Source organism: Hemicordylus capensis, chromosome 3, assembly GCF_027244095.1.
Source record: "Hemicordylus capensis ecotype Gifberg chromosome 3, rHemCap1.1.pri, whole genome shotgun sequence".
In the NCBI taxonomy this organism is placed as follows: domain Eukaryota; kingdom Metazoa; phylum Chordata; class Lepidosauria; order Squamata; family Cordylidae; genus Hemicordylus; species Hemicordylus capensis.
The window spans coordinates 132,667,760-132,683,983 of record NC_069659.1 but is presented as its reverse complement, the minus strand read 5'-3'; the positions used below and the strand labels follow the sequence as shown (position 1 = coordinate 132,683,983).

General features: G+C 44.4%; 1 protein-coding gene across 5 annotated transcripts in view; it reads left to right on the top strand.

Annotated features, from left to right (window-relative positions):
• The window catches only part of REV1 (REV1 DNA directed polymerase), a 113,055-nt gene that overhangs the window by 32,729 nt on the left and 64,102 nt on the right, over positions 1 to 16,224 (top strand). For all 5 annotated transcript variants that reach the window (XM_053306207.1, XM_053306209.1, XM_053306205.1 and 2 more), the window contains 2 exons: positions 7,929 to 8,036; positions 12,288 to 12,404. In XM_053306207.1, the coding sequence (XP_053162182.1) occupies positions 7,929 to 8,036; positions 12,288 to 12,404 (225 nt within the window). The remainder of the gene's footprint in view (positions 1 to 7,928; positions 8,037 to 12,287; positions 12,405 to 16,224) is intronic.

Genomic DNA, 16,224 nt, shown 5'->3' with positions numbered 1-16,224 from the left:
AACTGGGCAGTTTCAGGTAGCTCTTTCCCCATGATTACCAGCTTATGCCTTAGTGGCATATAGCCGACCACCTTAAGCAGAAAGAATTGTGATTCTTCCAAATGTAGGTGAAAAATGTAATGTACTGATGGCAAGATCTGAAACTGTGTTTGGATGAAGTAATTGCTGCTGTTCATATGTTGAGTTAAAGAGCAAAAGTAGTATTTGTTCATTGTAGGCAGATGCATCATTGACAACTTCTGAATAAAGAACTGTTTATAGAGTGTCATACAAACTGATTTCTTTGACAATATCTTTAGGTAATCTAGCAATCTGGATTGTGATCGGTTGCACTCATAAGAGTGGGTTCTGTGCCTGTGCGGGACCATTCGGGCAGAATTGATTCGCTTCTCGAAGCACTTAGCCCTGCACTTTCTCAAATTGGGCGGGCTAGCGTTTTCTCCTCAGTTCCTTTCTGACCACCATTGTGTTGGCACCTCAGACAGTGAGCTCCTTGGACTGGAACAGTTTTCTGTTGGGAGGGGGGAAGAGTTGGATAGATTTTTAACGTTTTATGACACTGCCTGGACCAGACTATTATTATTCTTATTACTTTAAAGCTTAGTCAAAACGACGGACAATGTTATGACTATGGACTGGACTTGGAAAGGACTTTCCTTCATGACACTTGAGTATTTTTCTTTTTATTTATCGTGCTATGGATAAGAAGAAAACCTTTAAGCTCTGTGTCCACTGTAACACAAAACTCCCTTCAGTGGGCGATCATGATTTGTATCTACTTTTGTTTGTGGGAGTAACACGACCCTTCCACCTGTAAAATTTGCTTAACCTTCTCTCATCAAACAAGAAAGAAGAGAGCCCTCAGCTGAAGGCTGCCCTTTACAATGATACGCTCCGCCTCAATGCCCAGGTCTCTGGTGGATGCACCCGTACCCTTTATGTCAGGCACAGCATAGAAGTTGACATTGGGCATGGCATTGAAACCAAAGTCAGGGTTTGCCACCGAGCAGTCTAAATCCTTGTCTCGAGCCCCCTCAGCAGCCACCACTGGCACATTTAAAGTGCCAAAGCTGCCTTCTCATCAGGGCTCAGATACCAAGGAGGCTCCCCCACATAAGAAACATCGGACAAAGGGCGCATGTACTACCACTGAGGAGGCTTCCATTGTGTCCTGAGGAATGCCTTCCCTTACAAGGCTCCAATCGGCGCAGGTGACACTTTGGTCACACCCTAAGGCTCTAGAGGTCATAACCCTGGATTGTCCATCACCTTTGACTCAACATCGAACTTCGATATGGAGAATAATACTGGCCACATTTTCATCTGTTCGGCGTCGGGGGCGCTCCCTCTCGCTGTCTACAACGCCACAGCAATCACCATCTCTCCTCAGTCTCCATCACAGCTTTTAGAAAGCATGTTAAATCGTGGCTTTTTACCCAGGCTTTTATATGATTGTCTCTGCTGCTGCTCTTTGTACTCTGTATTTCTTTTATGCTTGTGTTTTAAATTTTTAATCGGATTTCTTTGATATTTTTAGCTTAATATTTTAATTGTGTCTTTTTTACAATCTTGTTTTTAAATTTTGCTGTAAACCGCCTTTGTTTTAATGAAAGGCGGTATATAAATTTAACAATAAATAAATAAACAAACAAACCTCCGGCTACTCATCCAGCGCCACAGGCTTTGTGTCCTACGGTATCCTTCACCATCCATTTGATGATGGTGATGACATGGAGGCCAGTTTAGGGCCTGGTGACACCCAGCGCCTACTGAACTTGTTGGACTCTAAGAAAAGCACACTGTTGAGTTCAAGTTTTTACAGCTTTCTGGGCCATGGTCTCGACACTGAGGAAGAAGGGATGTTCTCTATACCAAAGATACCGAGTGCTTCTGCTTCCTTTGCCTTTCAGCCCTTCCATTCCATGGCAAGCCGTCTTTTAACACCGTAGCCCTCTAGTCCACATGCCTGGAGGGCTGCAAAAGATTATTCGGCCTCACAGGATTTGGTGCGTGATGGTGGTTGGGGAGATTCATCTCAAGCATACCTACGCTCCCCTGAACTTCCATTGGACTATCAAGACTACAAGCTTTGGAAAGCTCAGAGTCAACTTGATTCCCATAACTGATTGCTGTAACTACCCAAGTCACTCCCCCTCCAGATTTGCCTGCCCTGGCTGCAGTGTTAGTCTTGACATTGACTCAGGTCACTCTGAGGCTGTCGTCGGCCCTTCTGTGACTTCAATATCGATGCAACTTATCCCTCCAATACCAGAGGATGACAGTACTGAAGCGCCCTGTCTTGCTTTCTTGCATCTCCATCAAACCATGGAGGTGCCAACCTTAAAAGGGCTTCTGAACAGGTTCCTGCACATCCTTAGACCATAGAGCTTACAGAGGATAATGACTCTGATTCGTCGTCTACTTCTACCTCGAGTTCGTTGGAACATCCTGATGAACCCCCTCTCAAGGCGGTGCTCTCTGACAATACTTCTCAGAAAGAAGAAATGTGTTCTTATCGCCAGATGATGTTTTTCACCCTTACACTGCTACTTCTTGCCAAATTCTGCTATACCTTATGAACGTGAAGCAGCAGACCAATGTTTCTATCAAAGTCCACCTGGCCTCTATTTCTACTCATTATCACGGATGGAATGGAAAGAAAGTTTTATCTCATCCAGACTCCAAAAGATTCCTAAAAGGTCTCAACAACCTTTACCCGCCTGTTCGACAGCCAGTGGAGCCAGTCCCTTGTTCTGTCTGCTCTAACAGAGCCTTCTTTTGAGCCCATGGCAATGGCCCTTCCTAAACTTGTGGCACTAAAAACAGCTTTTCTGTTAGCCATAACATCAACTCAGCAGGTCAGCAAACTAAATGCCCTTTGCATTGATGTCCCCTATACTAAATTTCATGAGGACAGGGTAGTGCTTCGCCTGGACCCAGAGTTTAAACCTAAAGTGGTTACTGACTTCCATATCAACAGTGACATAGTTTTTACCTACCTTTTCCTGGAATCCTATGATGCCTCTGGGGTGTTCGTTAAATTTCCTAGACATGAGGCGTGTGCTCTTGTTCTACTTGCAGTTGGCCAAGCCCTATAGGAACACAAAACACCTCTTTGTGGGTTACAAGGGCAAAGGGAAAGGTTGCCAAATTTCTAGAAAGAGGCTGTCCCACTGGATTGTGGAACTCATTTTCCCAACCTACAAACATCAAAAGGTGGAGCCCCCTAAGACTATACGGGGCCCATTCTACCAGGGCGTATGCTATTTATGTGGCCCATATGGCTGGCATCAAGCTCAGAGATATCTGCACAGCAGCAACCTGGTCCTCTGAACTTACCTTTTTGTCAAGCACTATGCTTTAGACCTTTGCTCTGCAGCTCAGGCCAATTTTGGAAGGGGTGTGCTGGAAAGGGTCTTTCCTTAGCATAACACACCCCCTCCAGACTGACAGCTCATTAGTCACCCATTCTTATGGCTGCAACGGATCATGATCCAGATGAGCAGGTTGCTCACCTGTAACTTTTGATCTGAAAGTGATCCATTGCCGTCATAAAACCCTCCCACCGGCCCCACTGCATTATGCAAAGTGACAGTACTTATGTTCATAGAATATGGAGTGCTACATACTTGAACCGTGATCTAATTCCATGCGATGGTAGAATCCAAATGTTGATCCTTCAGGAACTGAGGAGAAAATGCTAGCCCACCCAAACTGAGGAAGTGCACCACATGCAGTGGGTGGGGCTAAGCGCTTCGAGGAGCTAGTCAGTTCTGCCCGAATGGTCCCGCAGAACCCATTCATGACTGCAACGGATCACTTCCAGATCAAAAGTTACATGTGAGCAACCTGTTTTTATTTCATTTTTTGTTATATCTAGAAGTAGATGTTATGGTTTGAACTGTCATTTTCTTTTTCATAACCTTTCTTGATCTTTAGGTCTGGATATGCCATAAGGGTTTGAATAATTTATTAATCAATCTATACTAGAGGACTTTGGAGCTTGCTGCACTGCGGTTCCATATGGTCCAATTGTTTGCTTCACTTTCAAGGAAAGCACAGACTTTCCATAGCCTGCTGAAGCCCAGTCCTCTCGCTTACACTAGGGCAACAGTAGTAATCTGTGCTGCTTGTGTCAGTGTTCATTTAGGCCCCTCTGCATTCAAATTGTGCTGCACAAGAATGTTTTGAGTGGGGGGGGGTGTCCCAGTAGGTGATCAAAATAGTTATGCTTGCTAATGCTGGCATAAAGTTGTGTTGTTTTTTCTAACCTGACTTGATAATATTAAGACACCTTGATAACAGATCTGAAGAGCTCCAATTGCTTTTTTACAGCCAAAGCAGCAGTATTGAATTGGACTGGAGGATGGATATAGAATTCTTGTTTATCTTTCAGTTTACTGGGTTGGTTCACATAATCAGCTAACTATGGTCAATTAGGATTGGGAATGCAACCTGGAGCCTGTTACCCTGTAGACTCCCTCCTTGGCTATAGTATGGTGCTGTAATATTTACTTCCTGATCTCTTTTAAAACAAAAGTTTTAAAGTCCTGCAGTGCAAAGCTTGAGAATCGGAAGCTGGCTTCCTATCCAGGTTTGTTAGCCAGAGTTGAGCCACAGTTCTTGACTTCTTATGAGTTATGGAGCTATGGTTTAAAGAAAATGGGAAATTTCTAGTGTGCAAGCTGAGGATGAAGGGGAGGAGAAAGCATATGGGCTTGGTAGGATTGGGGACACAACCTTAAGCCCATACATAGGATGGATTCAGATGACTCGCTGAAAGTGTGGCTGGCACGAACCCCTGGATCTCCATGTTCCCTCACAATTGGGTCTTCTGCACTGCGCAGTAGTCCTGTGGAGGAATATAAAGCTCCAAGAGGCACTCTCCGGTATTCCAAGGAAGCATCCCTTAAATTAGGTTGGAAAGCACCCTCTATCTCAGTTCTTTCTCATCCGCCACGCTTATCACATCACGAAAGTTCTGCTTTTCTCTTTCTCTGAGCCTGTGAAAGAAATTATATTGACTGACTACTCAGCTTGAGTTTGGACTGTTTAGTGACTACCCCTTGGATTTCCCTTCATTCTGGTCAGTTTTCAGTGTTGTTACTCAGATTTTTACTCTGCCTGGCTTCAAATACTCTTTGCCTTATGGACTTTTAAAAAGACATTCAAGCGCTGTAAGACCTGCAGGGGTACTCTCCCATCCTCTGACAGGCATGAAGAGTGCTTAATTTGCTTTGAGGGAGAATCATAACATCAATTCCTGTAAAATATGCCTTTCTTTTTAAAAACAAATGCAAAAGAGCAGAGAACTTCAAGTACAAGCCACTCTATGAGACTGTACTCTGGCCCCCAACCCCGATGCTGAGCTTGTTGGCCCCGACATTAGCTTATCATTGACATCAGTGTCGATGTTTGGCACTCCGACCTCAGCACCTTCCAAGCACCACGCTGACTCTGCATTCAAGAAGCCAGCCTCCTTCAAAAATGGTGACCACCACCATTGGCATAAAGAAATATAAGCATGATTGCACTGACTCCCCTGGCAACCAGTGTCCAAGCGGCAACATGTGGCTTCTTCTGCTTCGACATTGACCATGTCGGGAGATACAACTTCGGTGTCGTCGCCACATACCCCATCTTCAGCTCAACCTTGAGAAATGTTTTCTCCTTCGTTGACTAGACCTCCTCTTCTTCCTGTTCACTGTGTCGATGCCACATTCCATTCTCACTTCAGGAACTTTAGACTGTGCGTCAACATCGACTCTTTTGACAGCAACTGTACCCATCTAAAAGACACTGCTGACGTCTACTCAGCTGTAGACAACATCTATGACCACCAGACCTCTGGCAGATCATCAACTGATACCATTGACAACACGTCTTTCCCCATCTTTCCTCCATCATCAATCATGCTGGACTCGCCTACTTCCTCGCCTGGCCGCTCACCTCATAGTATGACTGGTTCCGACAAGGATCACCAGTGCTCACCCATGAAGCCTTTCTCAGCTTCCTTGACTGCCTCTGTTCAACACCTGGAATCCCTGATGGGTTCTACCACTCTTCGGCATCCACCTTTTTAAAGGGGTTCCCTTTACATGGTTTTGATGATGACAATGCAGCTTCAATCCCACTGGTGCCAAAGACCCTTCGGCATCCCCAGCACATCATATCCTAAGATGCTCCCCTTCCTTCCCTTGGAAGGAGTGCTTCCACTACTCCGTTCCACATCTTCCATCTCCTCCTCTGAATTACCTGAGTTGACCAGGTGCCGTAGACCCTGGTCAACTTGAATCCTCCTATATGAGAACCTTTTGAACTGTGAAGTTTGTCTCTAGTTCTCTCCCTGACTCAGCTGCCATTTGAGACTTTCTGATAGCCATCACCTCAGCGAGACAGGTCAGTGAACTTTCTGCTGTAAGGGCTGATTCACCATATACCAAGTTCTACTCTGATGAGGTGGTCCTTCATCCTAATTCCCCATTCTGCCCCAAGGTAATCTCCAATTTCCACCTCAACCAGGACATTATTTTGCCTACCTTTTTTGTTAACCCTTCAATGCCTTTAGAGGAGTCTGTGCACTCTCTCAATGTCTGTAGGTGCTGCCTCTAGTACCTCAACCGCTCTAAATCCTTCCATCTGTCCAACAAACTTTTTATCTCCTATTCAGGAAATAACAAGGGGCTTGCTGTCTCACGTCAGAGACTCTCTTATTGGCTTGTTGATTCATTTTCTCCTGCTATAGACGATAAGGAATACAGCCACTGGCAAAAGTCCAAATCCATTCTACAAGGGCCATGGATACTTCCGCTTCCCATATGTCTGGCATTAGCATGGCTGATATCTGCAAGGCTGCTACCTGGTCCTCAGACTTACTCTTTGTGATACACTATGCTATGGATCTCTGCTCTCCTGCTCAGGTCAACTTTGGGTAGTTTTGAAAAATGTGTTCTGTCCACACTAGCACCCTCCTCCATCTCTGGAGCTAGTCATCACCCAGTTGTGAGGAAACATGGATCACCTCAGTAATAAACAAGTTTCTTATAAGTAACAAGTGATATCTCTGGTGATCCCTGTTCACTCACAACACCTGCCCAACCTACCCCACTGCTAGCATGTATTCACAGTATTAGTCTCTTACGTCTTTCACCTGGACTTTGCTGGTCTTCATATCTTCACACGTCCCATTCAGGAACTGAGAGAGAGGGGGCACTCACCCACCTAATTTAACGGATGCTTCCCACACGCCTTGGAATGCTGAAGAGCACCTCTTGGAGCTTGATATTTCTCCACAGGACTACCTCGCAAGTGCAGAAGACCCAGTTGTGAGTGAACATGGATCACCAGAGAGATCACCTGTTGCAAGTAAGCAATCTGTTTTTTCAGCAAGCACATGCTCCCGGTGCAAGCCACAAGTTTCATTTTGAGACATGCAAACCCCGCCAGTGTTGGGTTCCCAAGCTGCACTTTCCTCCGCCACCTGACTTCAGATCTTGGTTGCAAATGTTGGGTGGTGGGAAGGGAGTACTTCTCAGGAACCTGACATAGGTTGGTTTGCACGTCACAAAATGAGTTGAACTTGTGCCAGGAGCATGCACTCACCAGAACCAGCAATTCATGCCAGTCATGCTTGCAGTGGGTCACCTGACCCTGCCCATAATTAAGTCATGTGAGATCTCCTAGCATGCAATGGCTGTTGTAAACATGTACTGCATACTCTTGGAACTGTATTGATTGTAATTAAGAAAAAGTATGTAAATGAAGTACTACTCAAGCCACACTGGCTCATTAGAACTGTGTGGCATCCTATATATTTTAGTGGTAGTTCAAATACTTGTGAACAAGGAACAGACTGAATGCTAGATTCACAGGAACACTATATAATGTATTATGACTGGCTTCAATTTTTTATTTGTCTATTATGATAGATAATGTATCCATCTTGAGTTCAACCAAGCATCAGAACTGCATAATGCATGTGGATATGGATTGCTTCTTTGTATCGGTGGGTATCCGAGATAAGCCAGATCTGAAAGGTAAGTATTCATTAAACTTTAATGTCACAACTTTTGAGTCACTGCTAAGGAAAAATCATGTCATTTATATGAAAAGACTTTTAACATAAATACAGTTTCTCTTCTTAGAACACATGTTTGTTTATCATACCTAAAAACTAATCACTTTATCAAAACTCACACACTTCTTGTGTCTGCCAAAAATTATTTGTCACTTTTTATTTGTGTGTGCACATGCGTGCATGCGCACGTACACACACATATGAATGAAATGTATAAACACCCTCTCTCACACAAATGTTAAGGTCAAAGAGAAAGATCACTTAAAATTAGATTAAAATAAAATATCCCAAAAAGACACACAGCAGTTGTAGCAACATTTCTTGACAACTTGCTGAATGAGAATCTGATCATCACTGTAGCTGGCGACCAGGGGTGGGTGGGGCAGGGAATGCTTCTCCTACTATTGGAATTACAAGGGGACGTCATCCAGGGGAATCTTTTTTATCAGAGAGCTTTGCAGCATGGACACACATCAGAAAATACCCTGCTCTGCATTCTAGCTGAACTGAATTGCATGAATGAGGTAACAAAGCTGCATCCTTAAACCTGAGAGGTCAGGAAGTAGATACAGAAAAAGGTACACTCTACAGTATGCAGCGTTGAGCTTTTTAGGGCTTTAATTACAGGTATGAAAAACTCCAGATACAGTGCCTAAAGTTGCTGCAGCACATGATAGAATCTGAAGGAGACAGTAAGCTTGGGAAACTTCAGTCCAGTTTGTTTGCTTGGAGAAGATTTTAATCATCAACTTAAAGTACAACTAAGAGTGAAAGACGTGCAACAATCTGTAATGTTTTGACTGAGAGACTGAACATGAACCTCGTTAGAGCTAAATGTTCTAGTTATTTGTTTTCCTTTAGCAAGATTTTGATTAAACTACATGTTTGCATCTTTCTCCCTTGCTGCTATATTAGTATATATGCACAGTAGGGGAAGCCACCTAATGGCTCAGCAGGGAAATGCTTGACTATCAATCAAGAGATTGCCAGTTCAAATCCCCGCTGGTACACCTATATCGGGCAGCAGTGATATAGGAAGATGCTGAAAGGCATCATCTCATACTGCGCAGGAGATGGCAATGGTAAATCCCTCCTGTATTCTACCAAAGACAACCACAGGGCTCGTTGGTCACCAGGAGTCGAAGCAGACTTGACGACACACTTTAGGGGCAATTGACACTTTTGATCATGTTTGGTTACCTCTCATCCTGAGTCTTGAAATCCTAGTCATGAGTAGGACTCCTTACTTCTGAGTAGTTCCATTGGCCACCAACTTTTCCAGACCATGAAACCTACAATAATTCTATATAGTTGGACAACTGGACAATGAAACTGGCAATGGCAATAACATCCATCAGGTTGAAAAACGCTTCCAGTGGCCACCTGTTGATCTTCGATTGGCAGCTGTACATTCTCAGCAGGCTGTCTAGATTGTCAACCCTACTCTTTGTCACACGGGTATGATATACTGCATGGCTTCCTCTGCTCCACTTCCACCACCTTATCATGGTGCATGGTTGACAGGGAAGCTAGGACAGAGGGTAGCTTCTTTCAGCTCTGTGGTTTGATGTGCCTGGAATACATTAGCACTGCAAGACTCAGGAGTACTATAGTTAAAACAGTCTGCAGCCAATTGGAGAAATAACAGTCCATTTCTTCTGCCCAGGGTGTGAGAACAGAAGTAGATAGCTATGGCTTGCACTTTCCCACACTGGAGGAGGAACAGAACTCCCCCTAAGAGGAAAGTGGGGGCAGCTTTTCAGAATCGCCTGTTTTGAAGGGAGTTATTTGCAACAGGGTGGTACAGCTTATTGGCTACTTTGAGGGGTCTGCTGGAACCCACAGCTCCAGCACACTCACCCAGCCACCAAAGCCCGTGCAAGGCATGGCACCTACAATGCAACCCCCCCATTCAACATCCTCAGGAGTGGCATCAGCCTGGCAGCACACACAGCAGTCTCACATCCTTGCATACAACCATCCCTGAATACAACCAAATAGCACACCCAACCAGGGATACATACGTTCACACACAACATGCTCTCCACTGGGAACCAAGCTCTCTCTCACCCCTTTTGTTTGGCTCTGCCCCACCAGGAGAAGTGGGAAAAGTTAGATTCATTGATGCCGGAAGTTGAGATGTTGTGGGTGCTGCCTGCTCTGATCCTTCTGGTGGCTACAATCTCTCCTATGAAGTTAGATGTTTCTGAATGATTTATTGATTCCAAATACTGGATCTGATGTTCTGGCAGAGACTGGTGTCATCTGCCCAAACTAGGAGCACAGAACTATTCAATGCCTTGGACGGTTGGTCAGACACTACCACCTTTTTAATAGTTTGCAGATTAATAATTTTCAAAGAAAAATTGGACTTACACTCCTGATTTAATATGGGACTGGGATAAAAACTACCCCAGTGAAAAATGTCCATGTGTTTTTTGAGATGATTTTCCTTCCCAGGGATGTAGCAAGCAACTGTTCACATAGACTAGTTAACAAGGTTGCTTCCCCCCTCACGGCGGTGCCCCTTGTGGCAGTACTTGTGCAAGTGCACCCTTCATTCCCCCCATGTTAGCCTCCCCTCTTCAGCTGGCCGCCCTCCATCAGCCTCTTGCTGCCCAGCTTCCAGACCTGCTGTCTTTCCATCGGCCCATCAGGAGTGTGCTCATCCTCCTTCCATTGGCCAGGAGTCCGGCCGCTGGAAAGAGGATGGGCCTGGGAGCTGGGCAATCAGCAGGTGGCTGGTGGCAGGAGGAGCCCTGGCCAGGGTATAGAGAAGCTTGGTGACTCCTCCCGGATGCTTGGCAGCTCCGAGACGCAGAGCGTGATGAGTTCTTTGAACACATCTGCCTTATAGCTCTGCAGTTGATTTAACATGAGGCTGGGATGGGAACTACCCCAATTGAGGGAATCTTTGCATTTTTGTGTGATTTTCTACTTGTTTGATTTTCTACTTTCATACTTGAAAAACTATTAATAAAAGAAAAATCATAACTGGTGGATGGCCAGATCTTGAGGTACCTTGTGCACCAAGTGCAGGTAACAATGTTCTGGAAGGGCATCGCTGAAAGTGCAATAATTTGCATATTTATGCTACATTTACCACATGTTTCAGAACGAGAATTTAATTCTGTTGTTGTTGCACTGTGGCTGTACAACCAGGAGCTACGGAGCAGAATATAGGCCTGTTCACACAATAGTCAAATAGTCAAAATTGGAGTAAGACACATTCTACCCAGGTTTTCATTATTTTATGAACTCACAAAAATCTGTCCAACCCAGGTAGCTTTCTATCAGCTCATCAGGAGTGTTTGTGCATCCTCCTTCCATTGGCCTGGGTAGCCAGCTTTTGCAGTCTGCTCTTAACCAAGTTAGGAGGAGTAGAGCTCTCTTACTTTTCTTGTCATGTGGAATAATAATAATAATATAATAATAATAATAATAATAATAATAATAATTAATTTGATTTCTATACCGCCCTTCCAAAAATGGCTCAGGGCGGTTTCCAAAGAGAGATAACAAATAAATAAAATGGCTCCCTGTCCCGAAAGGGCTTACATTCTAAAAAGAAACATAAGACAGACACCAGCAACAGTCACTAGAAGTACTGTGCTGGGGGTGGATAGGGCCAGTTACTCTCCCCCTGCTAAATAAAGAGAATCACCACGGTAAAAGGTGCCTCTTTGCCCAGTTAGCAGGGGTTAGCAGGATTACTTCATCTATCTGCCCTTTGGGACCGAGCAGGCCTGGAAACAATAGGGAGCTATAGCTACGGGGCCTGCCATCCATGGATGTGCCACTTTGCAAAGCACATGCTGTGATGATGTAGCTGGAGCAGGTTCAGTTGGACTGGGTCCACTTCCTGCTCCTTTGTGGCCAATCAGAGGGCAACTGCTGATGTAATGAGGCTTTCCAGTCCACTGGCAACATAAAACATGCTAGGAAGCCATGGAGGTCTTGGAGAACTATCAACACCTGATTTCAAGAATGAATGCTGGGCCTGGCTTAATCATGTGTTTCCTGGATCTGCTGACCCAAATGAAGGTTTTGTTTGTGTGCTGCTACTGGGGTAGGAGGGCTCTAATCCTCCAACCCACCCTCAAGTGGTTGTGTAAACAGGCCTACAATCTTGCTAAGCAAGTTGCACAATTATTTGCATTTTGTAAAACTGTAATACATGTTGACTTATAATTTTAATTATATTTCACAGGGAAACCAGTGGCTGTTACAAGTAACAGAGGATCAGGAAAAGCATTGCTCCGTCCTGGTGCAAATCCACAGCTGGAATGGCAATATTACCAGAATAAGTTATTGAATGGCAAAGCAGGTACAAATTGCAATTTCTTGAAATTGCACAAAAATGTAATTTTCATGGCACTATCACTAGTGACAATATGTTTTATAGTACTTTAGTATTCATATGAAAAGTAATGTTTAATGTGTATTTTTATATTATGGTATGATTAGTGGATGTGCAAATAAGATTTCAGATTTGGAAATTGTAAATAATGGAGGTGTTTAAATGAGCTTCTATTAATGGGAATATTTTTAAAATGCTCATCTAGGTAAAAGTGAGATCAGTGACAACAGTGTATCAGTGCTCCAAACCAAATCACAAACCTTAAAGGTATCATTTTCAGGGCAGCAGATTGATGTTCTGGCTGCTTAAATTTGCACTGATAGGATTCAGATGAATAGGGGCAAAATGTAAGTAAAATAGTATCCTACCATGTTTCAAAATTGGTTGACTAACTATGGCTATAATTTATCAAACCATAGTGACCCAAAGTAGGAGGTGGGCCACTCTAGGGATACATAGTTCATTGCTAGAGAATGTGTGAGATCTGTATCATGATCCATTGCCATTCATAAAGCTGGGTTCTGCGCCTGCGCAGGACCTTGCAGGTGGATTCTATGAGTTCCCCGTGGCACCCATTCTCCACCCCTCGTGCTTAGCTTAGCTGTTTATTTTGGCAGTTTGGGTGCCATTCCATCAATTCCTTTCCAACTGCCTTAGCATTAACCTCATTTGGTTTCTGCTCCTCGATTTCTTGGTTAGGTTCTGTGAGTAAAGTGATTGGACTGGGTTTTTTTGTGACATAGGACAGTTTATTACTCTTTTGCCTTCTGGATGTCAGATTTTATCTGTGTTACTGCTTTTTACACTTGGCTCTCCAAATGGACACTAAGAAAACTTTTAAGAAATGTGTTGCTTGTGGCAGCAAGTTGCCATCCACTGACTGCCATGACAGTTGTCTTTTATGTTTGGGCAAGAAACATAATACTTAGTTGTGTGAAATCTTCACTTTGTTATCTCGCCAAGCTTTGAAGAATCAAGCTCTGCATCTTCGAGTGTCATCCTATGAACAAGTGCTTCGGCCGCCGATGCCAGTGCGTCGATCCCCATCCTTTTCAATGTGGGTATCAACGTCAGGGGCTGTATCAGCCGCACAGTCTAAACCAGGCCTGCTCTACTTAGGCCCCCCACCTCTTTTTGCACTACAACTCCCATAATCCCCAGCCACAGTGGCCAATAGCCAGGGATTATGGGAATTGTAGGCTAACATCTGCAGGCAGGCCGAAATTGAGCAGCCCTGGTCTAAACCCTCAACATCTGGTATGGCCTCGATGGATACAGTGTTTAAGAGCCCAGCTGATGTGCCAAAGAGTTCTTCTACTTATCAACATTGGAAATACAAAAAGAAACAAAGGGCATTGGACAATGATCGATCTTCATCCCCATTGCAGAAAAACCACAAGAAGAGCTCCGACCTTGAGGTCGACCTTTAGAAGAGCTCTGACCTTCTCTGACCTTGAGGTCGATGGTCAGTACGACATCTCCAACTGCCATCCAGGCAACAACTTTAGGATTGATGTTGATGCTGGGAGGGTTGACTGCCTCAGCATCGACTACTGTACTATGGACAGCACTCCATCTCCCAGCTGTGCAGCTTTCGACATCGAGATCAGTGTTGACACTGGAAAGGTCTTCTACCCAGCCATTGACTCCGTGCAAATATTTTGTGTTGGTATTGACAGACGATCAGCGTCAACATTCCACTTCAGTTCAAGCACCTCACCCATTGTTGATATCTCTGGCTGAGACACCTCGACACTCTCCCTCAGCATTGAGGGAGGGAACCCCTTGATACCGTGGGTTGTTGTCTCCGATGGGTTCCATCATCGACGCAGAGAACATCAACCTTGTGATTGATGAGCAGCATCTAGGTGAGGAGGAAGCATTGGACTCTGTGTCCACCAAGACACTACTTTCTCTCTTGGACTCAACAGAGAGTGCCCCTTTGGCCTCAGCATTTAGGGGGGTTCCTGAGTCAAGGTTTAGAGTAGACCCTGATTTGGATGAGGGGGACATGTCAGTCCCTAAAACACCATCCATGTCCCCAGCACGTTTTATACCCACTGTCCACTTGTACATCAGGGGTAAAAAAAAGGAAAGATTGTGCCGTCGAGTCAGTGTTGACTCCTGACGATCACAGAGCCATGTGGTTTTCTTGCTGGAATACAGGAGTGGTTTACCATTGCCTTCTCTCACGCAGTATGAGATGATGTCTTTCAGCACCTTCCTATATCACTACTGCACAATATAGGAGTTTCCCATATTCTGGGAAACACACCAGTGGGTATTCGAACCAACAGCCTCCTGCTCTCTAGGCAGGTTGCTTCCCCGCATTAGGTGGCATGGGGTAGGGACAGGCAAAGCACGAGTAACCGTGTCATCCTGTGGGAGATGAGACTGTGTGGATGTAGTAGCTGGCTCATGGAACACAAGTAGACACGAGGTGAGACAAGAGTAGGCACTTATGGTGTTGAAACAGTAGGAGTTTAAATTGGAGGTGGAGAAGTCTGAGGCAGAGTAGAAGTATGGCCAGTTACCGGAGCTGGAGCTCTAAAGAGAAAGGAACTCGATTGAGCAACAAAGACTCCTGGATCACCAAAATGAAACTGCAAATGGTGAAATTTTTCCATGGTAGAAATCCTATTATGCCTTCCACAAATGATACTCCTCAAAATCATAAGGAAGTCCTGGGGAAGCAGTGCCATATATTTCCCTACAGCCTTCCCAGCAACAAGGAAAACAGCAGAGTAGTCACGACCCAGTGAGGAACCCCATTGATGGGTACACTTGCTTTGAGGCTTAGGTTGTATGAAGGACTGTCCAGCATTGTCACTTGCAGGAAAGCTGCAGGATGAGTGGCAAAGTCAGTGGGCACGGAACATCTGGTGAGCCTTCATCAGAGGAAACCATTCAGCCTATGCTTTTGAGTTCCCCAAATAAAGAATTGAAGGTGTATCACCTGCAAATTTCTGAGATGGATGAGGTTTTGGCTTTGAAATCAGGAAACTGAAGTGAAGGATCCTTCACTTCAGCCCTGTGTATGACTTTAAGGCTTTCTCTCATTCTGTTCAATCAGTAGCCCTCCCAATGCTGCCTGTTATATCTAAGGCAGCACAATCTGCATGGGAGGTGCTCCAGATGTCTACACCCACTTCTAAGCATTTGGAAGGACTGTATTGTGTACAGGAGGGAGGGCAATTGCTCATTTCTAGTGAAGCATCCAACTCCTAACTTGTTAATGATTGACTATGCTACCTCTTCTAAATCTGGATGCCGCCGTACTACACCAGCTGATAGTGCCATAAAATTTGTTTGGTTCCACAAGGTTTATTCTTCCACTTCCCTTTCCATATGCATAGCTAACTATATTACATGAATGACCAAATATTACCACGCTTTGTGGAAGCATTTATACCAGGATGAAAAGAATTTGACACCTGAGGAATTCAAAGCGTTTTGCGGAGACTTTTATTAAATCCACCAGAATTACACACCAACAGCTGAGCACTATTAAGCATTTGGCAGAAACTGAGTCCAGAGCGATATCAACTGCTGTCTCTATCAGATGCCATGCTTGGCTTTACTCAGTAAACCTGCAGAATGACATGAAGGAAAAGACTGAAGGATTGCCTTTTGATGGCAAAGGGGTTTTTTTTAGTGAAGAGACTGATAGATAACACCATGGAAAAATTAAAGAAATCTAAATATACAGCAAAATCCTTCACATTTTCCACTACACAGTTTTATTCCTCTTCTCAGTTCAGGCCTTATAGCCATCAGAAGCAGTAAA